Source organism: Petaurus breviceps, unplaced genomic scaffold (genome assembly GCF_028583685.1).
Source record: "Petaurus breviceps papuanus isolate PSGF00001 unplaced genomic scaffold, PetGlider_PUasm1.0 90925, whole genome shotgun sequence".
Lineage (NCBI taxonomy): Eukaryota > Metazoa > Chordata > Mammalia > Diprotodontia > Petauridae > Petaurus > Petaurus breviceps.
In genome coordinates this window covers 853506-878255 of record NW_027187380.1, presented here as the reverse complement: position 1 = coordinate 878255, position 24750 = coordinate 853506, and the positions used below count along the sequence as shown (strand labels likewise).

Below are 24750 nucleotides of genomic sequence, written 5' to 3'. Positions count from 1 at the left end.
TGTTCAATCCTAATTCTCTAATTACCACATTCATAAGATTACTGTTTATTAAATATGTAGGAACATTTGTGTTTTCAATTTATTTTCAAATGTAGAAATGTCACAAAGACATTTCTGAGCCTGGAATGCTTTTCTTGTGGTTCATTAGCTACAAAAATCCTAATAATTCTTTGTTAAAGAATCATAAACTGAGGGTACCAATTTAGTATCTCAGTTAATGCCTGCTATACACTCAACTGCACTTTACAATTTTCTATTTCTTTTGTACACTTAATATGGTTTTCTCCAAGTGAAAGATCTGAAATATCTATACATCTTTATTGTCTTCCCAGATACTCTGTGCTAAATCAAATATTCCTTTAATTAATTTTCTCAGTTTCTGACTTTGATTGTCTTGTAACCCAAACTGTCTCCATTGCAAGTTACTTCAGTTCTATTTGTTAACTTGATATAAAATATTGAATTAATATTTAATTTTCTTTTTGCTGTGTTGCTTTTAATTTCTTAGCCTCCTAAATAATGTTTCATATATGTTGTTAGATCTAGTTTCTCCTTTTCCCATTGTTTCTGTTTCTCCTACAGATTAGTATACTTTTTGTGTTTTGAATTGATAATTTATTGTCTGTTTTTTTTTATATCTAAACGAGTAACTCATAGTATTTGGGCTGTACCAGTTTCCTTTAACTCAGTGTGTTTATTTTAATTTTTTGCAAAATTTCTCAAATAAATTGCATAACTTTGTTACTAGAATGAATGAAAATGCCAAATCTCCAAGTGCAACATTCCCCCTCTATTTCTGTGTTATTGCAAGTATATCTGCATATATGTATGTATGTATGTATATACACACATATACATATATATGTATATATAATGTATGAAACAACTGAATTTAGTAAAGTCATTTATGCAGATTGGATCCTCTGGAGAAATGAAATTGCTAAAGCATTGCTTTTCTTCTTCTCTTTTTTCCTCACCCAGCATTTATTTTTTCCCTCTTCCCATCTTGTCCACATCCAGAACTCCATATTTCATTCTGCATGTTAGTCCATCACCTCTTAGGAGGTGTGTAGCATTCTTTGTCATCAGCTCTGTGGAATTATTGGTCATTTCATTGATCAGATCCTTAGCTTATTTATTTTTTTCATGAGATTTGTTTAGTTGTGAGAATTATATATTGATGCTATGCCATTTAGATATATTTTAAGTATTGAAACTAATTTATTCTATGGTACCTTTTCGGCAAAATATAGCTGCCCTGTTTATTGCTTCTGAGTTTGTGTCTTTGGTGTCCCTGGTATAGAAATAGCTTTTTATCTTTTTTTGTTTACTCATTCCTCTAAGTTTACTTCCTGGATTGTGACTTTGTGTTAGGGGTAGACTGCACATTTATAGTGGGTCAGTTTGTCTACTTATCTGAATCTGGTCTGTTTTATCTGGTGTCCTGCCTCTGGGGTCAGGCTGCAAGCCTGTTGTTTGGCCCCAAGGTCTTTTCTCCTAGTATAGAGCAGTACCACAGCTAGACCCTCAGAGCAGAAAATGACTCAAATACAAGTGCAACCAAGTCTGCAAAATTTTTTACTTAATTTGCCATCTTAGACATGAGCTAGATCTCTGCCTAGCCAGGGACGATCCATTAAAAAAAAAAGACAGTCATCTCTACTTTGATTCAACCCAGTTCAACCAACATTTATTACATGCCTACTCTTTGCAAGGCACTGTACTGGGACACAGTAACAATAAGAAACATTCCTTACCCTCCCTCCAGTAGTTTAGACTCTACTGAGGTTTAGATACAACTTTTACAAGGAAGTTAATGTAAGATCAAGAGAAAGAATAGGGAGAATTAGGAGCATCAGGGAAGGTAGATGGCTTCTGAGCTGAGTCTCAGAGGAAGCTGTACCTTCCCTGATTAAGGTCTTCCTGATAATGTTTATGGACATAATCTCTTTTGTACATTTTGGTTACTTATGAATGTCTTTTGAATTAAATTAAATCCATGCTTTTACTCTTTTCTGTGCCCTCTATAATGGTGAATTTAGTTTGTACTATGTTGTTTGTAATTATTTACATGTTACTTCCAAGGACTTTTTTGTATTTTTTTTCTTTCTCCTATAAATTTCTTAAGGTCAGAAAACATGTTGTCATTGTTGTTGTTAATGTCAATGTCCCTTCAGAGCAGAGATGTAACTAAAATAGAAGTTTTTTCACCTGGATCAAAAACAGCTGGGGAGAGGAGTGAATGTAGTACAGACGAGGAATCTGACAGTGAGTGTGGTTGAACAAGAAAAGGGGGCAGCCCATACCACGGAAAATCTACACAGGGAGGAGACTGAGAAAAAGAGAGACTCTGGGAGAGGGGTACCATTAGATGTGGTCCTCAGGTGGGAGGTGATGATAATTACAGACCAGCAGAGAACTGTGAAGGAAAGTATAGCAGTGATTGTACCTCATGGAGGAAATGTTGAATTGAATTGAAGGATACTTTCCTAGCTATGAAAATATATTGTCTAGGATGGGTGGGGAACCTTCAACCTCAAGGCCACTTGTGGCCTTCTGGGTCCTCGTGTGTCCCTTTGACTGAATCCAAACTTCACAGAACAAATTCCTTTAATGAAAGGATTTGTTCTGTAAAACTTAGACTCGGTCAGAAGGTTGCACCCAAGGACCTAGAAGGCCACATGTGACCTCAAGGCTTCAGGTTCCTCACCCCTGCCCCATTCTCCACATAATAGTTACAACCCTACCTTGAAGTAGCTAATATTGAGCTTTACTCACAAGGGCACTTAGCAAATTTTGTTGACTGCCTGATGTGGCTCTGCCCTGGAAATAATATGATATATCACAGAACTTTATTGATATTGGCATTCCTTCCACTGGTGAAGATTATAGTCTATCCATGTCTCTCCTATGTTATTTTTGTCCATATCTTATAATTCCTGCAAAAATAATATATAGCCAATACCCTCAGAAGCTTAATATTCATGCTAACAAGTACAACATTAATATTCCCTAATGCTAACAAGCACAACATTAATAAGGAGCAAAAATTTAGAAACTATAATAAAAATATACACACAATGTATCCTTCTCCTAGAAAAGGTCTAGAGAGTGACCCAAAGAGGGAGAAATTAAGGAAATTAGTAGGGTTTACCTAAAGTAAAAGAACAATACTTTTAGGACATTTTCAGAAAATGTTTGCAGCAACCTTTTCACTAAATGCAGGTCAAATTCTGCCTTGTATTTGTAGGTTGGAACCCTAAGAGGGCAGCTAACTTCCAAGTTCAGAGTTCTTTGTGGACCATACTCCTAAAACTTTAGTTCATGAGCTCCAACAAGTCTGCTTGCATTGAATAGTCAGTGAGTAGACATAATTAACTAAAAGCAAAGATATTTACTCAGATGGCATCATAAGAACAATTGTAACAGAACATTTCTTCCATAAACCTGAGATGAACTCTCCTACAAATACTTTTACCAGCAGTGGGAAGAATGGGCAACATGTAGGCATTACCTAAATCCTAATCAACTCATAGTTCTAATACTACAGGAAGCCAGTGTACCTTTTATTTCCACAGTGTCTTCACACTGCTCTAACTGGACATAGAAACTCTGCTTGCCATGCTACCCCCAAGGTCTCCCTCGGCCTGTTCCCTACAAAATGCAGTATCTCCTACTGGAGGAATAATTCCTCTTGTAAGTAGAATTCCTGGTGAGACACCATGGCTGATGGGAAGGGGAAGGAGTGATTCCCTCTCAAGGTCTGGGTTCTTCTTCCATATGCAGTTCTTTCCTTTGCTGCCAGGAGTCACATAATCCAGAAATATTTCCTGCTTCAACTCTTCACCTTAAAGAATGTTTCTCAATTTTTAAAGGGTCATCAAAGGTATAGCTGATTCTTAGTTAGCCAATGGATAGCTGTCTTCTAATTTCATCAGTTTTGATTGCAGCACTTCTTCACATCTTACAAAATAGTTAACAAAGTGTAAGTCCTTTTTGCTTTTGAGATAGTAAAACCTTGTTATCTCTGATACTCCTTACCTCCTGTGATTTCATCAGTTGGGCTGGGGAAAAATCAATTGATGAGGTTTTTAGATGAGCCGCAGCACACACAGACACAGACACACACAGACACAAAGACACACACACATCCCACAGGTTTTTTTGGCCCAGGTCTTCTTTCCATATTTCCTGGTGTCTTGAAAATGATACAGGTTAATGAAACTTAGAAATCATAATGTAAGCACCTACTAATACTGCTCCTCAAAAAGTTTTTTTCTCATATTTTTCTTTGCCCAAGTCTGATTTCTTTAGTTGATACAGTATGGTGTGGTGCAGAAAGCACTGGATTTAGAATCTCAAGGCCTGTTTCAATCCTAACTTTGCTACTTACTAGCTATACAAAATTGAGAAAGTCAGCTAATTTCTCTTCAAGTCTTAGTTTCTTTATCTATAAAACAAAGAACTGAACTAGATGACCTCAAGTCTAAATCTGTGGTATCTTTGGTCAGATATTTTAGAGCTAAAAATGTACATGAGAGCCATCAAGTCATCAAAGCACAGGGTTCAAATCCTAACTGCCTCTACAACCTTAGACAAGTCACTTAACCTCTCTCAGTTTCAGGTTCATCATCTACAAAATGAGGGAATTGGATTAGGTGATCTCCAAGGTTCTCTCTAGTTGTAAAATCTATAATTCTATTAGAGAAAAAAATCTGTGTAGGAGGAAGGATTTTATTTATTCACTCCACACATAAGAAAAGCTAAAATTAATGTTTGAAAAAGGGATCAAACAGTGTCTTGTGCAATGTGTCCGTGTGTCCTTCCTTAACAGCCACAGAACTAAGAATAGTGCTAAGTGAATAGGGAAACTCATGTTTTTTGGTTAAGTCAAGATCATCTCTTTGCCTTTCAGTTATTATACATGTTTGGGGCACTTCTTGAACGGCCTCTGATACTGATAGAAGTAGTTCCCAGGTACACAGTCATGTTGAATATGTTTGATGCTGAATTGGATAACGGCAAGATTTTATATGATGCCCAGATATTGGCTACGAAAGAAGGAGGTGGAGTTCCACCAATAAATAAAAACATGCCTCCCATTGCTGGACAACTGAAGTGGAGCCTGGAGCTCCAGGAAAGGCTAGAGGGACCTATGAAGGACTTTAGACACATTGAACATCCGTAAGTCATGACTCCTTGGGCTAGAAGAGGCACTAAGATAAAATTGATTTATTTTTGGCTCCAGTTGTGTAGTGTGGGGACAGCATGGATAATTAATATCAGCAGATAATCCCCAAACCTTAATTTCTGCCAAATTTTTCAGTTTCATCTTTTATCAAACCTTTATCTACCAGTGGGTTAGCACCTTGGTGCAAGGGGGAAAACACCTGGATGTGTATCAAGAAGTCCTAAGTTTAAATGCTAGCTCTATTAACTTATTACTTTTGTCACCTTAGAAAAGTCACTTCCCTTCTTTTGACTTCAACTTTACTCTGTTAAACAATGAGATAGGATTTAGTTATTCCTCTGAACTCTAAATCTATAATTCTGTGAGAACACCTTTTTCCTCTGCCTCTTACTTTTAAGCAAATGTTAGCAGATAGAGAAATGAGAATCAATAGAGAAATTTTTGTTAAAGCACTGGTTGGATTAGTTGACCTCTGAACTTCCTTGTAACTCTTGAGAATTTAAGGTTGCGTGACCCAAGGATAGAACAAGAGGCCCAGGGAAGTAAGGGCCAGCACAATCCGCAAAATGGATAATTGATTCCTGAATGAATTGAAAGTTGTTTGCCCCAGGATGTTGTCATCCAGCAGTCATTGTTTATGAAGGTCTAGTTAGAGCTTCTTAAACTGTGGGTCAAGACCCAGATGGGGTGGCAAAAAATTTGGCAATAGTAAAAGCTTTCTGAATGACCAAAAATTAATTAAAAATTAAACGTGTAATGAATCCGAGGTATTTGTGGCAGCATTTGCCCATGTTGCATTGCACAACTTCACTGCAGCCTTGGTTCTGAACACAAGCACATACACTTTGTATTATGCATGCCTTCAGGACACAGAATGCCAACAAATGCTGTGGAAATGTGAAAAGGGGTGGAAAAAGTTTAAGAAACCCTGCTCTAATTGACTGTTTTGTTTTTTGAAGCATCCTATGAATTCCTATGCTGTTTTTCTGCTTACCTGTAATTCTGAATATAGGGTGATGTCCAGTGCAGAGGCTAAGATGATCTATCAAAAATACGATGAGATTATGACTTTACTTCAAAACTACCGTCAGTCTATTTACAAACAGTGGATAGGACGAGTGGACGAAGACTGCCACTTTAACCTAGGACAGCCCTTGATTCTGAGACATCCTTTCACGGGCCTCATCCAAGTGAACTTCAGCAAAGCGGTTGGTAACCATCTTGCTGCTATATGAGGGATGAGTATAAGATTGCTCTGTAGGAGAAATGGGATTTTTATTACAGCTGGGGGTAAGTTACTTTACGCGTACGTGTAAGATCCTGAAAGAACATCTCTGCAATCAGAAGTCAGAGCATGAGTTTAGAAATATGGGCTACAAAGTATCACAGTAGTGAAAACAGCTTCAAACTATACAATATAGTTAAATAAATAAGCAGGAAGGCTATTCAATCAGAAAAAAAAAATGTTTTCATCTTACTAGACAGGTCAACAAGGGTTGTCCAAGAGGGCAGATGAAACGTGTTCAGAGGACTAAAAACCTACAGTGTTTAGAGGAGGCAACAGGAGAGGGATGGTAGAGGAAGGATAATTATATAGGTCTGAGCCTTTGGAAACTAGGTTCGTGCTGTGGCATAAGAACATGGCATCTAAATTTAAAGCTGATAGCAGCCTTGGAGGTCCAGTGTTCTGTCTAGTACCCTACCTAGTTGCCTCAAAATAGAATTTATCTGGTCTAATTTGAAGAGGCACTGATGATAAAGATAGTTCCTAGGCTGGCCCCTTGGGACTCAAGGAGATAAGGAAGGGCTCCCTAAAAGAGTACTTCAAGAAGTTGGTTCACTTCTTAGTTCCTTTCTCATGCCTCCTGGTTGCCTATGTCCTTTATTTGTGACTCTCTTTTCTGGTCTCCTCCCTTTTCTTTTCTTTTCTTTTCTTTGCTTTGCTTTTTGAAAGGGAGAGGGTAGGGCAATTGGGGTTAAGTGACTTGCCCAAGGTCACAGGGCTAGTTTTTGTGTTGTGTCTGAGTCTGGATTTGAACTCAGGTCCTCTTGACTCCAGGGCCAGGGCTCCAATTCACTGTGCCACCTAGCCACTCCTCTCCTCCCTTTTCTAATTTCTTGTCCTTCTGGCTTTATAGTTCTCCAGAGTCCTCTAGAGCTGCCTCCTGTACTTCTTCTTGGCAATAGAGCTGGGCTGATTCATGGACTTCAACTGAACATGTTAGTGGGCTTCCCTGTGGAATAACTCAGAAGGGTTAGCCGCAAAAGTGAAGTGCCTAAAACCTCAATGGTCCCTTAGGGTCACCCAAGGCCAACACATGGGCTTATCTAGCCTATGAATAGTGGTCCTATTTAGTGGAAACTAAAAAAGTAGTTAACTCTAAAAACTAGGTGCCTAAGATTACAGTAGTCACAGTTGTATAAGGGCTAACTGCCCTAGGTTGGCATAAGGCTTATGGGAGTAGGTTGGGGAGATTGGAATAGGCATGAGTACCCAAAACAGCAAATTGGTGAGTCACTGTTGAATGACTTTTTTTCTTATAAAAGTTATTTTTAGTAGATACTTTCATTTATCATATTCTTTTTCTTTCTCAGTTGATTGAATTTGAGAACTTTTAACTTGTATTACTTGTTTTGGGGGAATGGGGGAGTAGGGAGAGCTGACCCCAGGAAAATCTTACTTATTCACCATCTTTCCTGAATCTAATTGCAGGATTATTGATATTTACACCAGCCTTTTTCTCTGATATTTTTTACCTTTCAGTTAGTGGCTGTTCTAAGAGAGGTCAAGTACTTAAATTTTCAGGAACAAAAAGAAATTCCAGGTAGTGCAGAGAGTCTTTTCTCCCAGAATGAAACCTTCCGAAAGTTTGTGGGCAACTTGGAGCTCATTGTTGGTTGGTATAATGAGGTAAGTGGTATTTTTGCAAAGTGTCACTTTTTGTCTTAAACAACAGCAACAACCATGTATAAGATTCCCAAATGGTGGGGCAGGTAGGTGATACACTGGATAGAGCACTGGTCCTGGAATCAGGAGGGCCAGAGTTCAAATCTGGTCTTAGATACTTACTAGCTGTGTGACCCTGGCCAAGTAAAAAAAAAACCAACAACAAAATCCCCAAATAGAGTATTCTGACATGGGGGACATGTCATGGCACAGAGGTAGAGTGTTGTATTCAAGGAACAGTATATTGGCCAGGCTAGTTGAATTATAGAGGGCATGGAGTGGGGAATAATATAGAAAAGGGCCAGGTTGTAAAACTTTTTAAATGGCAAACAAAAGACTTTCTATCTAATCTTGGATGTAATAGAGAGCCACTGAAGTGTGGAGGGGAGTGACATGGAAATCATACATCTCCCTGTTTTGTGCCTCATCTGATGGTAAGGGTCATTTAACTGGGTTATTTCTATTATTATATCTTTCAAGAAATCTTGAATGATTTCAATTGGGGCAATGATTTCAGTGAGGCAACTGGTGGCTCAAATGGATAGAACACTGGACCTGGAGTCAGGAAAACCTGAGTTCAAATCCAGCCTCAGGCACTTCCTAGTTGTATGACCCTGGGCAAGTCACTTAACCTCTGATTGCCTTTAAAATGGATCCACCAGAGAAGAAAATGGCATACCACTCCAGTATCTTTGCCAAGAAAACCCCAAAATGGGGTCATGAAGGGCCAGACACAACTGAAATGATAGAACAACAACAAACAAAATGTGCCATAGCTTTGTTGTAAAAGGGCCTATCAATTGATGTTTTGTTATATTGATCCAAGTGTTTGTTCATAATCAAACAAGAAACACGATGAGATCTTATATTCTCCATATCCCTCAGTTAATGGTGAAATGGAAGAGGTGTGGTTCATTGCTGAATATTGCTTGAGAATGTTTGCTTGCTTCCTCCCCGTGCACCAAGGAAATCCTTGATTGTGTATGCACAACTCATAGAGATTTTGTATAGGTGGAAGAGACGTGAGTAAGGTGATAGATACTGATGTTCTCTAGGTCATTTTTTTTTCAGGGTCAGGAAGGTCTGATTTGATGTCTTCTTCTCCTATAGATACTTTTAATATACATCTCTCAGTGCTGACAGAGTTGTATCACAGATATCCTCTAACCACCTTTGGTTGAATCAAGCTGCTTTTCCCATCTTCATTCTTTAGAGTCATTTCTATCTCCTCTATAGGTTTTTCTAGGATTGTGGTGTTCGAGTCCACAAGTGGTGGCTCTAACCAGCCTTGATAGAGAAAACAGTTTGTTTAAAAATTTTCTTTTTGCAAATATTTTCTATTTTCTTTTTAGAGTTCTCCTTCCATTTTCATCCTTGAATGTACTTGGGATGACTTCACTCATTTCAATATCCTGCCACACTTTCTTTAAACTGGTTTTAGTCATCATTGTTTCTATTTGCTTTGTAATCAATTCTATCCCTAATCATCTCTCATTCTTTTTCATAAGATCTTTCAAATGAGTTTATACTCTAACTGGGTATTGTGTTTGGTATCCATCTCTCTCCATTTGACAAATAAGTAAAACATTTACTGACTAGGGTGGTTTTTCTTTTTGTCTCCTTGTTTTAACCAATTTTCATTGGTTAAGCTACTGGATAAAATTATTTTATAATTAGTATTAATGTCATTTCTTTTTAATTTTCAATTACTTATTTAAATAGTTTGGTTATAGTTAAAACTGTATGCTATTTCTTTTTCTTTTTTATCTCTAATGAGTCAACATCCTGTCTATGCATATAGCTGACTCAAAGTTAACTCTCAAATCAATCAAACATCTTTTCCTGTCTTTAAAATAGAATAGAATGTTTTTCATTATTTACAGTGTCATTTGGTGCTAACAATGTCCTCTACCTACCAGTTTGTTTTGAAGAGAGTGTTTATGATATAGAGGAATGAGGTTCCCAAATAATCTGTAATCTCTTTCTTTCTGAATCATGCTTTTTCATACATTTCTCCCCATCCTCACTTTTCCCCCATTTTTGTGTTGAAGTCACCAATGATCAGAGTGTATGTGGATTTGCCTTGGAACATCATATGAAGTTCTTCAAAGGATTTCTCAGCAATTGATGTTGGTATCTAAGCTGCAGTTATTTTCAGGGTAGTTTTTTGTGTTTATCATTAATAGTCCAATACATGATAATCAACTATTCCAAGAAATAATGAATGTTCACTCTATGACCTTCCTTCTTTGCATCTCTAAGGAGTACCTGTGAGCCTTCCTTCTATTTAGCTGCAACTTCTGGTTTTGTTTATCAAGAAGGTCAAGATTGATATGATTTGGCTCCAGCCATTGAACAAAAAATCTCACACTTAGAGTAGCCACAATCAAATTAAAGCTGTACTGATGGCCTAAAAACTGTACAATTTTTAACACTCTTTGCTGGAGAGAAGGGGTCAGACAATGATAAGAATTATAGAAGTGTAAGATTCTTGTGTACTAAGAAATATGTTTGGGCGGAAACTGTGTGTATGCATGTATGCACACATATACACATGTACATCTATGTATGTATGTGCATATATCTCCAGGTGATCAGCCTGCTAATAATATGCCTGTCTACAGTGAGCTAGATTTTTCCTCAGAAAATAGACTAGTTCTATTATAGGTGACAAATTTGCCTTTTCAGCATAGTGAGAACCTGACGGAGCCTAAGTACCTTGGCGTATACTTTGAAGACACCATGAGGTATCTGATTATGATTTTGTAGAGGCAAAATGAACTCTAAAAGAAATTATTACCTTAGTTTTTAAAATTGGTGTTACTCTGGGATAAAGGCAAGTTTGTCATAATATCTGATCTAGCATATAACCATGGTTGTGTGGGATATGGTTAATGATTGCAAAAATCTTTGAGGAGTTTTGTCAGAATTTCTTGATTACATTTGTATTAGAATACAACCACATATGTCACATTACCCAATCATGCCACTAAATTGGTTTCTTTTTCCTGACTTTCCCCATCTGGGACAAGGAAGTAGGAAAAGTGGTGCTGTGATATCAAAGTCCTTCTCAGCAGTGTAATGGCAGAGTTTAAACCACCTTTGGAGAAAATCATGGCCACAGCCTCCCAAAACTTCTTGTCATGGCTGCATATGCTCCTCCAAGTGCAAGTAAAGGCACCATATTCCTTCCTTTTTGCTTTGTCTTTAGCTCCAAATTCTGGGACAAGGCACCCACCCATATATTATTTTCTCTGGAAAAAATGCATCACCCCCCAAAAATCATGAGATTAGGCATGCCCACTGCACGACTCCCAAATAATATATGTAAGTCCTTAAAAATAGACCAAGTTTTTATGACTTCTGAGAACTGTAATAATGTTTTGCCCTTTCCAGATGCGGTGCCTCTAGGTCTGCAAAGATGAAATTAATAGTCATTAACTTCTGCCAACTGTTGTGTAATTTCTCTCTGCTAGAGTTAATTCATGTGAATTGTTGTCCACAGGCAGTCTAATAGTCTTGGGGTTTAGACCCTCCTCCTCCTTTACATGTCATATACCTACTCATGGCTTCTTATATTTCACATCTCTTCTTTCGAGTCAGGCCTGTTCTTTGTAATTTTGAAACATTCACTTTTGAGGGTTTTTTTTTTTTTGTAGTTCTTTATGTTTCTGTTGTTGTAGTCTAGTATATTGTTGTTTTTTTTAAACTCCATTTACTTCCCTCTGCATCTCTTCATGGAAATCTTTTCATGCTTCTCTGTATTCATCACATTCATCATTTCTTACAACACAGTAATATTCCATTATATTCACATGCAACAGTTTATTTAGTCATTCCCCAGTCAGTGGGCATCTACCTTGTTTCCAATTCATTGCTATTACAAAAAGTGTTGCTATAAAGATTTTGGTGTACACAGGGACTTTCTTCTCTCTTTTTTCTGTAGGATGTCAAGCAACCTTCCTCTCCATTGTTTCACACCTTCCCTTAGGTATTTTAGAGTACACATAACTGACAGTACTGGCGAAGAGACGGGTCTAGACAGCTCCTGAGTATACACATTTTCTTGGTGCATTTGCTCCCTTTGGCACCAGCAAGGTCCATGAATGGACCTTGTTTCTCCCTGTTATGGCTCTGCAGCTATTTCAGCATCTCTCTGTGGTACTGCTCCTTTGTAGAGGCCATGTGGCTGCACAGGCCTCTCAAGGTTTATATGAAGCCCAACATCTCTATCTTTCATCCCCAAGGTCTACATTTGCTGTGAGCCACTCAATGTCCAGCACTAAGCGTGGTCGAAGATGTGATAAAGAATGAACCAGGCCACGTGGGTAGTTCAAGGAAGAACTCCATTTATTGATTCTTTGGACAAGGTTTTTATAGAGCAACGAGACAAAAGAAAATGTAATTCTAGTTTTCTTATTATTTAGTACAGGAGGTTTAGATAGTCTGTCATATCCTGGAAGTAGCACAGAATAGATAATTTAATAGGGATTTAATGCCTGGGTGACTAAAATCTTAGGGTAGAACCTTTGATTTCAAAACTCAGGTAACATCTTTTTGAATACAGCACATCATAAAAGAATATTCAGGCATTAGCTTTTCAAAGCCGCATCTCAAAGGACTCCCTTTAGAGCTAGCTGTCTCAAATAGATTTTATCTGAGTTCTGGATCAGGCTCCCTTGGCTCCCTACATACATTAATCCCTCATGTCCATAAAAATGCCTGGCAGTCCTCTTAAGAAAGATGTGGGGAGAAGCTGACCTGCATGACTGATGTGAAAGGCTATCATTCATATTCATCCTTGATTTGAATGAGATGATAAATCCCTTACAAATTCAATTTAGTATAAATTCCAGCCCCTAAGATTCTTTAAGATATTTGAGAACAATTGAAGCAGATGTTGCATGCACGGCAGCTAGATAGAATAGTGGGTACACAGTGAACTGGACCTGGAGTCAAGAAGACCTGAATTCAGAACTGGTCTCAGACACTTACTAGCTATGTGACCTTGGGCCAATCACTTAACTTGTCTGCCTTAGTTTCTGCCTCTGTAAAATGGGGATAATAGTAGCATCTACCTCCCAGGGTTATTGCAACAATAAAATTAGATGATACTAGTAAAGTGCTTTGCAAACTTTAAAGAACTATATAAATGCTAGCCAGTATTATTACTGTTGTTATTGTTAATGTTATTATTATCTTATTACATCTCTGGCACCTGATGCATACATTTCTCCCCTCCTTTCCTTGCATTGGGTAACCAACGTCTTATCTGGTTCTTTCTCCTCACTTGACATTGCTATTGTAATTGCTATGCTTTTAAAGCATAATGAGAACTAATGTCAAAATATTGCAGCAAACTTACACTCTGTTTTCTTCTTAAGTAGCCTGAGTGAATGCGGCTCCCTTGGAGGTAGAAATGCCAGTACTCTCTGAAGGCCAATGGCCCCACCTGCTTCCTTCCCACCTCCACAGTTTGGTTGTACCGCCTTCACTTTGAACACCCTTTCTCTCCAATCTGACTTGGAAAAATTTCAGGCAGACCCCTAGGGACATGCATACTTTGGGACTTACTGAGAAATACAGTCCCTTCTGAGATGACTGGAATGATCCCACACTGAACTTACACAGAATAAATTGAGGAATATAGTCAGAATGCTTTCTCAGTCCTTAGATTAGTTAAGAACAGACTGTTGAGGGGAGGTAGGTCCGATCTTAATGCCAGGAAGTAAGGATATTGTGGGAAGGTTTTAGTCACCCAATTGCAAATAAAGTCAGTAGTGCTGAGCTTCGAACACCTCAAAGGAAAGAAGTTGATGTCTAAGGGAAGGCATTCAGTTGGGTTTGGAAAAATCCACAATTACCACAACCATCCCCTTTCATTCTCCTATCTTAAATCTCCTCTTGTCTCCTGGCTTCCTCCTTGCTTCCTACAAACACGTCCAAGTCTTGACCATACTTGGAAACTCCTCACTAGACCTCTCACCCCTGAAACAATCATCTGATATTTCTCCTTCTCAGAGCCCAATTTAGAAAAAAATTGTTATATTCCACATCTTGTCCTCTCAATTTACAACCCTTTATAGTCTGGCAGCTGATCTCTTCTAAGATACCACTGTTCCATTAATTGCCAAATTTAATGACTTTTCTCAGTTTTCCTCTTTGCTCTCTGCAGCATTTGGCACTGGTAACCAGCCTGTCCTCCTAGGGCCTCTTTCTTCTCTGGGCACACTCCTTTGTCTTAGCTCTCTTCATATCTGTCTGAACCTTCCTTCTTAAATCTCTTTTCTTGTTCCATATCACACACCTAAATGGGGTTGTATTTCAAGGCTGTGTATTGGCCTCTCTATATATATTCTTACTTAGTAACCTCATCAACCTCTATGTGTTGAATGATCATCTTTATGTAAATGAATTCCAGATTTATTTATGTACTTCCATATCTCTCCTAGGCTCTGGTCCTTCATCACCAACTTGCCTGTTGAACATTGCAACTTCAGGGCCCTACAGACATCTCAAACTCTGCACATACCGTGTTTCCCCAATAATAAGACCTATCCCGAAAATAAGCCCTCCCCTTACTGTGTAAGATTCCTCTAAAATAAGCCCTCCCCCGAAAATAAGCCCTATTGAGATTGCTACTGTAGTGAAGGTGATCCCCTGCGCTACACACTACATTACGGTACCCTCTGTATGCACCGTCCCCCGTCCTCCCCCCCCCCGTGAAACGCACGCCACGCTCTGAGCTGCATCCAATCAGAGCTGCAGCGGTGAACGCGTCATCCTGTTCTTCCCCAGTGATTTGCTTATTGAATAAAGGTACATTTTTTTGTTCACATTTACCTGTTTATTAAAATTGCTGTCAATGTTCATTAAAATAAGCCCTCCCCTGAAAATAAGCCCTCTGGTGTTTTTCTGTCCAAAAAAAATAATAAGACACTGTCTTATTATCGGGGAAACACGGTACAAAGTAGAGCTCATGATGTTTCCCCCCAAAACCCATCCCTTTCTCAACTTCCCTATTTCTTTTGATGCTACTATGATTCTTCCAGTTTCTGAGGCTTACACCCTCAGCATTTTCCTTGACTCTTCCCTCCCTCTACATATCTATTCAGTTGCCAGATCTCATTGTTTTTTCCTCCACAATATGTCTTGCGACTGATCTCTTCTGTCTCTTCAAATAGCCTCCACCCCAGATCAGACCGTCATCCCTTCTTACCTGGAGTACTTCAGTAGGCTCCTAATTGATCTCCCTGCCTTGTTTCTTTTCTCTCCATTTCTATTCTTGCACTCTGTAGCCAAAGTCACATTCTTACTACTCTTCACACATGAGACTTTATTTCTCATCTCTATGCTTTTGCGCTGGCTGTCCTCTAGGTTTGAAATGTGCTTCCTTCTTAGTTCTACCTCTTAAGAATACTTATTTTTCTTTGCAAATTCAATTCAATCAGCACAGTTAATATGAGACTTTTTTCTGATTTCCCCCTAGGTCCTCCCTTCCAAAGCTGTCTTGTATATTTTATGTCTATATCCTCTTGATGCTTATTTATGTACAAAGTATGTCACCTGTTAGGACATAGTTCCTTGAAGGCCAGAACGGCACCATTTTTGTTGTCGTATTCCCAGCACCTCTTACAATGCCTTGTACGCAGTGAGAGAAATGATTATTTCTCTCTTATATTAATAATTAATTATTGAATTAGGACCAGAATTTTTCCTGTAGGTTGCTCAGTCTCTGAAGGACATTGTTGATGGATGAGATTGCCTAAATCCCTAGAGTACATGCCTTTCAATCTGCAGTGGGAGTCCCCACCCAACTAGAAAGCCTTACAAAGAATTTAATCTAATCTGGGTGAAATCTGACCCATTATGCTCTGGACAAAGCAGTCAAAGTGATCAGTCAAGTCCTCCACCTTTCATTAGACTAGGTTCACCTCTCATTATAATATTCATTCTCATTACTTGTTAGCCAATCAAAATTGATTGCTACCCTAAGGAACACCTACTCTTCCAAAGGCATATAAGCATTGAGTAGGTTCCATTAGAGGTCTTTGGTATTCAAGAGTTTCACTGACCACTTTTATTATCTGCTAGCATTGATTAATAAAACTATTATCCAGAAACTATGTCTCTCAGACTTTTTATCTGTAACAATAGTAAATGCTTAATAAATGCTTATTAATTGTTTACAATTAATTGTTTGGAGGTAACTAAAATCCTTGCTCTTGGATGAGTCCCTAAATGTATGTACAGAGAGCAGTAGCACATGGGGTGGGGGGTAGGGGAAATGGCTTTCCTAGAGGACTCTTGGGTGTGGCATTTCGTTGTTAGGATTGTAAACTCTGCAGGGAAAAATTTATAAATTCTTCATCAGACTAGAAGAGAAATGTCATGCTTCCCCCTTAACTACAATTGAAGAATTGACAAATGGCACAGTGTCCAGTTGCTGGGGAGGAGGTGCAGCAGGCTTTGGGAGAGCTGCATGAGTGACCTGGATTTGGTGAAATAAAACCTGTGCCATGCCCAGAGGACCTGAGTGTAAGAGAATTATTTATATTGTAACTATAAATTGCCCTGGGAAAGGGACACTGGATGACTGCAATTTACCTGTTGAAGAATATTTTTGTTGTTTCTCCTATAACCTCAGGGCCCAGTCCCAAGTTCTGCTGATGTGGGCTAGAAAAATGATTTGTGATTTTCTTTTTCTTGGATTTCCTGATTGAGATTCAATCTGGTGTGTTTTCTAGATCTGTTCAGAGGAGTTGGGGGAAGGTGGTATAGGGGAAGGAACTCACTGTCCATCTTCCTGCTGCTTGGCCGTTTTTTGCTTTGCCCTTCTTTACTTTCCATAAAATAGTTGATCCATTATAACCAGCATGGTCATAATAGTGTCAACCTATTGTGTTTCAGATTTCTGGGTCAAAGCACAAGCCACAAAGTAGCCTGGGTCTTCTGTGTCATGGGCACCTCTGACCCATTAGCTTTAAATTTTACTACTCTTTAATCTCCTTGTCAACTAGTAGCCAAACTATAAACCAATAACTCTACCAGGGAAGCCAATATTTAAATTTGTGATTTCTCTAGATTGAAGGAATCATTTTGTATTGCAGATATCTTCTATTCTTAAGTTACTTGGTTTGTAACTCTTGCCTGATGAGGATAGTCTTGGAAAATGTGTATATAAAGCAAAATCTTACTAATTAAGTCACATTTTAAATAAATCAGGAGAATTACTTATTTTGAAAAAAAAACTTTTCAAAAAGTGTCTAATTTCATCAGCTTTATAAATTTTTAATGGAGGGGAGGCTAGGTGGTGCAGTGAGTAAAGCACCCACCCCAGAGTCAGGAGAACCCTAGTTCAGTTCCGGCCTCAGACACTTAACACCCACACAAAAAAACTAGCCGTATAACCTTGGGCAAGTTACTTAACCCCAATTGCCCTACAAAAAAACATAAATTTTTAATGGATCAGTTCTATAAATCCAGGTTTTCCTACATCAGATTTACTTTAAAATGAGTTTTCTGGTTTCCTTGAAAGTGAGATATGTCCATATTGTATTGAACTCTCTATGTTCTGCTTATGATCTGATGTAAACCTGGTCTTTCTGCTTCTTGCTGCTTGTCTTGGGAAGATAACCAATCATTTAGAGGTTTGAGATTGAGCATAAAATGTGTCAAATGCATAGGGTGGCTGATTTGGGGGTTGTATGTTGGGTCTGTGTATCTAAGTATGTCAATTTAATATTTTATTGCATTGCAAAACTAAATACCAAAGCTTTAAATTGTGTGCTGCATTTATATTATTTGTAATTATTATTATCTTCATTCCCCATTAGTACACATAATTGAGAGTTTATAGGATCATTGATTGTAGCTAGGGAGCAGCTAGGTAGCACAGTGAACAGAGTGACAGGGCTGAAGTCAGTATGACTTCTCTTCCTGAGTTCAAATCTGTCTTCAGACACTTACTAGCTGTGTGACCCAAGTCATTTAACCCTGTTTGACTTCAGTTTCTTCATCTGTAAAATGAGTTGGAGAAGGAAATGGCAAATCACTCCAGTATATTTGCCAAGAAAAACCCAAATGGGTTCACAAAGAATCTGACATGACTAAAACAATAACTGAAGAATAAACCTCAAGATTATCGTTAGACTGGACGTTAGAGGTATCTAGTCAAAACTCCCTCATTTTATAGGGGAGGAAACTGACACCCAAATGGGTTGACAGGCTTACCCAAGGTCACACAAAGTTAAGAATTGGTAGAGTCTGCATTTGAAGCAAACTCTTCTGACTCCAAATCTAAAAGAAATACCTCCTACTAGATTTCATGCTGCCTCCCTTGGTTTTCTGTAAATGTTCAATGATAAAATGGTTCTCAAAATGTATTAAGAAAAAATGGGCATCTCTTGGGATATGTGATCACAATTAATTCCTAATTGAATGAGGATTTATTTCAAGTATTCATATTGATGCTGAGTGATAATGTATTTACCAAAAATAATTTTTTTTTAAATTGTGAGGTTGGATTTTAGAGATGGACCTGAAATGTCTTTGTTTTGCAGATAAAGACCACTATTAAAAAAGTAGAATTTCCACTGATCAAGGCAGAATTAGAAGCAATTGATGTGAAGTTACAGACAGCTGAAACAACTTTGTTTTGGAATGGAGAAGGTATTAGGGCAATAGCTCCACATTTAGTTGAATTTGACATTCACCAAAGTCTACTTTTCCCCTTAATATCATACATCCTAAAGAAGCCATTGATTTGTTTGCCTTAAGGGATAGGGGACCTTCTCTTTTTAAAAGGACGTTATTTACCTTCTGGTCTCATGAGGCTACACAATAAGGCAATCAATAATCAGATGGTAGGGATAATGTGGGCACAGTGCTCAGTAAAAACTTTTGTATGATAGTAATGGCATTCTCTGGTTTACATAGCAAGGTCCCCTCTGCATTTTGTCCCTGTTTAATTGTTCCTGACCCTAAGGCATTTTGTTTTTAACATCTTGATGGATCACTGATCATTTTGAAGCCCTGAGAGTTGATCAACACTGTCCTCTGCTGTTCTCTGTATAGAAACAGGATGTTACTGGCTCACCATGATTCATTCATATTCTGGGAGCTGCCTTTCCATTAGCCAAGATGGGTTTTGCTGAGCTATCCATACATTCTCACTATTTTCTCTCTGAGAAGGGCATGTGCTTATGTATCCCTTGAAGAGTTTCAGCCTTTGATGTGGGTTACATTTGTGCTATGCTCTAAACAGTGGGACTATTTTTTGTAGCATTTTTGTTCTTATGAAAGTCCAAAAAAAATGACTTTAACTTGCCAAACTAGGTGGCATAGTGGGTAGAGCACTGGGCATGGAGTCAGGAATATTTGAGTTAAAATCTGGCCTGAGACACTTATTAGTTGTATGACCCTGGGCAAGTCACTTAGCTTCTGTTTGCCTCAACTTCATAACAGCACTTATCTCTCAAGGTTGTTGTAAGGATTAAATGAGATAATAATTGTAAAGTGAGATCCAGTCCCAAGATGGCCACCACCATGAAGAAGGCAGCTGTAAAAGATGTCAATGTTACTTTTGAAGACCAACAAAAGATTAACAAATTTGCGAGGAATACTAGTAGAATCACAGAACTGAAGGAAGAAATAGACGTTAAAAGGAAGCAGCTTCAAAATGTAGAGGATGCTTGTGATGATGTAATGATGATGGATGAAGATTCTTTAATGATTCCCTACCAAATTGGTGATGTTTTTATTAGCCACTCTCAAGATGAAATTCAAGAAATGTTGGAAGAAGCTAAGAAAAATTTTCAAGATGAAATTGAAGCATTAGAATCCAAAGCTGATTTGAAAGTTCAATTATATGCAAAATTTGAGAGCAACATAAACCCTGAAGCAGATGACAGTTAAAAGTTTTCTAAATATAAATTTTTTATTTGTTTAATAAACTTGAATATTGGCAACAATGAAAAAAATCACAATTGTAAAGTGAATCTATTCTTTTGTGAAGGCAAAGTAGGCCATCTTTTACCTCAATTCTTACTTAGCCTTTAACTATTGAATAAGTTGCCTCAGACAAACTGAGACCTGGGAAAGACTGTGGCTTAAAAAGACCAAAGCCTCCCACTGTGTCTGGGACCATCACCAGTCATCCTGACCTATGTCTTATCACTGCACTCCAATGAATCTGGAGGAGAGAGTGGGGCACGGCTCTGACTCACTCAAATCCAGTTCACTCGCAAGTCAAGATATCACCCTCCTGATGTCACTGGTCCTTTTGGAGAACAAAGGATGAACAACAACAAACAATTGTAAAATGCTTAGTATAGTGCCTGGCACATAGTAGGTGCCATGTAAACATTAGCTATTAATTATTATTATTTGGAGTCATAGAATATTGGAGCTAGAAAGAGTAAGGCACTTGTCCAGTCTCTGCCTCCATACCTGAAATGCACTTCCTTGTCACCTCTGCACCTTAGAATTCATAACAAATCTCAGATTTCAGTTCAGGTGTTATCAAGTACATGAGGTCTTTCTTGGTCTCTCCAATGCTCTCCCACCTGAAATTTTTATTTCTTTTGTACCTACCTAGTATTTACATATCCATTTATGGGTTGTAAACCCTCTGCCTACCCTCAGGATAGTGTAAGTGCCTTGAGGGGAGGGACTATTTGATTTTTGTTTTTGTACCCTGGCACCTGGTACACAGAGCTTCCCCTATAGTAGATATTTAACACCCCTACTCAAAGACAACTTGTGGGAGTTCCTGTGATGCTGCATCAGCAGAAGGAGACATAATTTCTAATTGGTGGAAACACCTCAAAGACCATTTCCTTTTCTCCCTCTTTGAGGTCTCTCCTTGGGATAGCGTGCCATGGGACTGTCCATGGAATTGTCACAAGCTGCCTGTGGGTGGAAGTGTTAGAGATATGTCATCTTTGTTGAATTAAATGGAATTGAATTGAATCACATAGTAAAATCCCCTCATTTTATCAACCAGTCAACAAGCATTTATTAAAGTATCTCTTATATGCCAAGCACTGTACTAGGCCCCCAAAGTGCAAGGACAAAATTTCCCTCAAAATTTTTATAATATTTTCTTTTTTTTTGCCTTTTTTTTGGAGGGCAGGGGAATTGGGGTTAAATGACTTGCCCAAGGTCACACGGCTGGTCAGTGTTAAGTGTCTGAGGCTGGATTTGAACTCGGGTCCTCCTGACTCCAGGGCCAGTGCTCTATTCACTATGCCACCTAGCCACCTCAAACAATTTATAATCTTAAGAGGAAAAATACACACACACATACATATATGCATACATACACCGCATACACAGAATATAATGTTACATGTGATATATGTACATAAACATGCATATTTAGCTATAGATTAAAATATTTGTGATATATAATGCTATATTAATATTTATATTAAAAGATATATAATATATTATACTTATTTAATATATGATATACATTAGATATATTGTGTTGTATCATATCACATATTATATATAATTTACCCATGTAACACCCCTTATATAACAATAAAATACATTTTATATTGAATGTATTTTATTATATTATATGATATATTTAACATAATATATTATATAAAATGATGCAGGGGCAGCTAGGTGGCGCAGTGAGTAAAGCACCGGCCCCAGAGTCAGGAGGACCTGAGTTCTGATGCTGCCTCAGACACTTCACATAAAAAAAAAAAAAAAAACAAGTTTAACCTTGGGCAAGTTACTTAACTCCAATTGCCCTCCAAAAGGCAAAAAGAAAGAAAGTAAGAAAGAAAGTAAGAAAGAAAGAAAGAAAGAAAGAAAGAAAGAAAGAAGGAGGGAAAGAAGGAGGGAAAGAAGGAAAGAAAGGAAGGAAGAAACGAAGAAAGAAAGAAAGAGAAAGAAAGGAAGGAAGGAAGGAAGGAAGAAAGAAAGAAAGAAAGAAAGAAAGAAAGAAAGAAAGAAAGAAAGAAAGAAAGAAAGAAAGAAAGAAAGAAAGAAAGAAAGAAAAAAAGAAAGAAAGAAAGGAAGGAAGAAAGAAAAGAAAGGGCAAGAAATCATATAGAGGCTAGGTGGCGCAGTAAATAGAGCACTGGCCCTGGAGTCAGGAGGACCTGAGTTCAAATCCGGCCTCAGACACTTGACACACTTATTAGCCATGTGACCTTGGGCAAATCACAACCCCAATTGCCCTCCAAAAAGCAAACAAAAAAAAAGATGCATATATATTTAGATACATATATTGCATATATATAATATATATGTGTGACTTTTCCTTACTCATTTGTCAGTTGTCTTGGACATAGCTCCCAGTCAAAGGAACACATGGAGTGGAGTCTCAGTCAAAGGGAGTGATCCTTTAGCAAAGGGCTTATATTCTCTCTTCAGTTAAATATTTTCTATCTCCAACAAAATCAATAGGGCTACCTTTGACACATTTTGCCATATTCCCATTTCTGGAAATTTTTACAGAAAAGGAAACTGATTCTATGAATATTTTAACTTTTTTTTAGGTGTGTTTCAATATATTCAAGAAATGAGAGAAATCCTACATGACTTAGAGACCAGGATCCAGAAAACAAAGCAAAATGTGGAAGGAACTGTTCAGATTATGAAAGTGAGTCAATTACAGGGTTGCTTGAGAAGGGTAGAAATGGAGAGCCAGGGGAAAAGCTGAGGAAAAATAATGCTAGAATACAACAGTGCATGTCCAGAATGGGAACTTTAAATTTAAAGTGCACTTGAAGGATCCTCATGCTACAAAAATGTAAGGGAACACATTGAGCAAATACTGTTTACTGCTCTTGGTCTCTATAATTATGAAACTGGGTTTCTTATGGACAGTAAAAGTTCTTTAATGTGTGTTTTCCAAAGGCAGATTTCTTATCAATGGATTGCTGAACTGTTCTAACCTTTTCTTTTCAGGATTGGTCAGCCAACCCTATGTTCGAAAGAAAGGACAACAAAAAAGAAACTCTTTTAGACTTGGATGGAAGGGTGAACAACCTCAACAAACGCTACACGGCCGTCAAAGAAGCTGGAGTGAAGATTCAGGCCATGGTTGCAGTAAGGAAACTAGAGGGACTCTTGGGAACATCCCTGACTTCCATACAAGAGAGGGAAAAGCCAAGCTAGACGTAATGATGTCATAGAACCAAAGATTTAGAGCAATAGCGGACTTGGGGGGCTATCTAGGCCAACCACCCACTTTTTACAAGAGGGGAACCAGAAACCTAGGGAGTGAACTGTCTGAATACAGGCAGTAAGTGAAAAAGGCAGGATTTCAACTCAGGTCCTTTGAATCCAAAACCAGTGCTGTCTTTTAATGAGCTGCCATTCAAATCACTCAGTAAAAATTTTATATTAACAATAACTATCGGGGGTGGCTAGGTGGCACAGTGAGTAGAGCACTGGCCCTGGAGTCAGGAGGACCTGAGTTCAAATCCGGCCTCAGACACTTAACACAAAAACTAGCCATGTGACCTTGGGCAAGTCACTTAACCCCAATTGCCCTCCAAAACAAAAACAAACCAATAACTATCTTATAAGATTTTAGATCTAAAGCTGGAAGAGAGCTTAGATGCCAATCCCTCATTTTTACAGATGAGGAAACTGAGGCCTAGAGAGGTTAAGTAACTTGTCCAAAGTCATGCAGGTGGTAAACATTAAAGTCAGGATTTGAACCCAAGCCCTCAAGCAGTGGATAGAGTACCAAGTCTGGAGTCAGGAAGACTCCTCTGTGAGTTCAAATCCAGTTTCAGATACTTACTAACTATGTGACCCTGGGTAAGTCACTTTACCCTCTTTGCTTCAGTTTCCTCATCTGTAAAATGAACTGGAGAAAGAAATGGCAAACCACTCTACTATCCTTGCAGAAAAATCTTAAATGCCGTCATGAAGTCATGATAGTCACCAAATAGTCAGACACAACTGAAAAATAACTCAATAGTAAACCTCAATTCCCAAGCCAATGTTTTTCCAGTGTACAACATTGCCTCAGTCTTGAGCTTTAATTCAAATCACTCAGTAAACTTATTTTTTTAAATCAACAATTGTCATGAAAATTCAGGTTAGCATGTTTTAAAATCTTAAAGATAGTAAATAATTCTCACTCATGGAAGCCATCCTGCTAATTGTTCTGATGGCAGAAACAGCTTCATATAGAGTTGACAAATCTTATAAGTTGAAATAGGCAAAGCACATTCTCACAGGGGTTGGTAGGTCTTGTTCTACTGGCGCACAGAAAGAGAAGGCCCAAGACAAATGTAGTGGAAAGAACAATGGACATGGAGGTTTTTCAAATGCTGACTCTGCTGCTACATGTGTAGCCTGGAGCAAGTTACCGATCTGCCTTAAAGTGAGACACCCCCTGATAACAGCAGCAACAGTTAGGAATAGCTCCCACATGTACATACATGGAAAGCACTTCACCCGCATTATCTTACTTAATCCTTACAACAGCTGTGTGACAGAAGCAGGCTTGTTGTTGTTGTTCCTGTTTTAGACATGAGGAAACCAAGATTCAGAAAAGTTAAGTCACTTGTTCAGGGTCACACCACTAGTAATTAGATGGAGCAGAATTTTTACCCATTTTTTTCCAAAT

General features: G+C 38.2%; 1 protein-coding gene and 1 pseudogene across 1 annotated transcript in view; both read left to right on the top strand.

The window, feature by feature from the left end:
- Positions 1-24750, top strand: part of DNAH17 (dynein axonemal heavy chain 17) — a 280684-nt gene that overhangs the window by 15049 nt on the left and 240885 nt on the right. Inside the window, exons 11-16 of the mRNA XM_069076039.1 lie at positions 4916-5184; positions 6204-6399; positions 7956-8102; positions 18701-18809; positions 22661-22764; positions 23073-23213. Coding sequence (XP_068932140.1) covers positions 4916-5184; positions 6204-6399; positions 7956-8102; positions 18701-18809; positions 22661-22764; positions 23073-23213 — 966 coding nt within the window. The remainder of the gene's footprint in view (positions 1-4915; positions 5185-6203; positions 6400-7955; positions 8103-18700; positions 18810-22660; positions 22765-23072; positions 23214-24750) is intronic.
- Positions 19668-20119, top strand: LOC138152360 (prefoldin subunit 4 pseudogene; annotated as a pseudogene).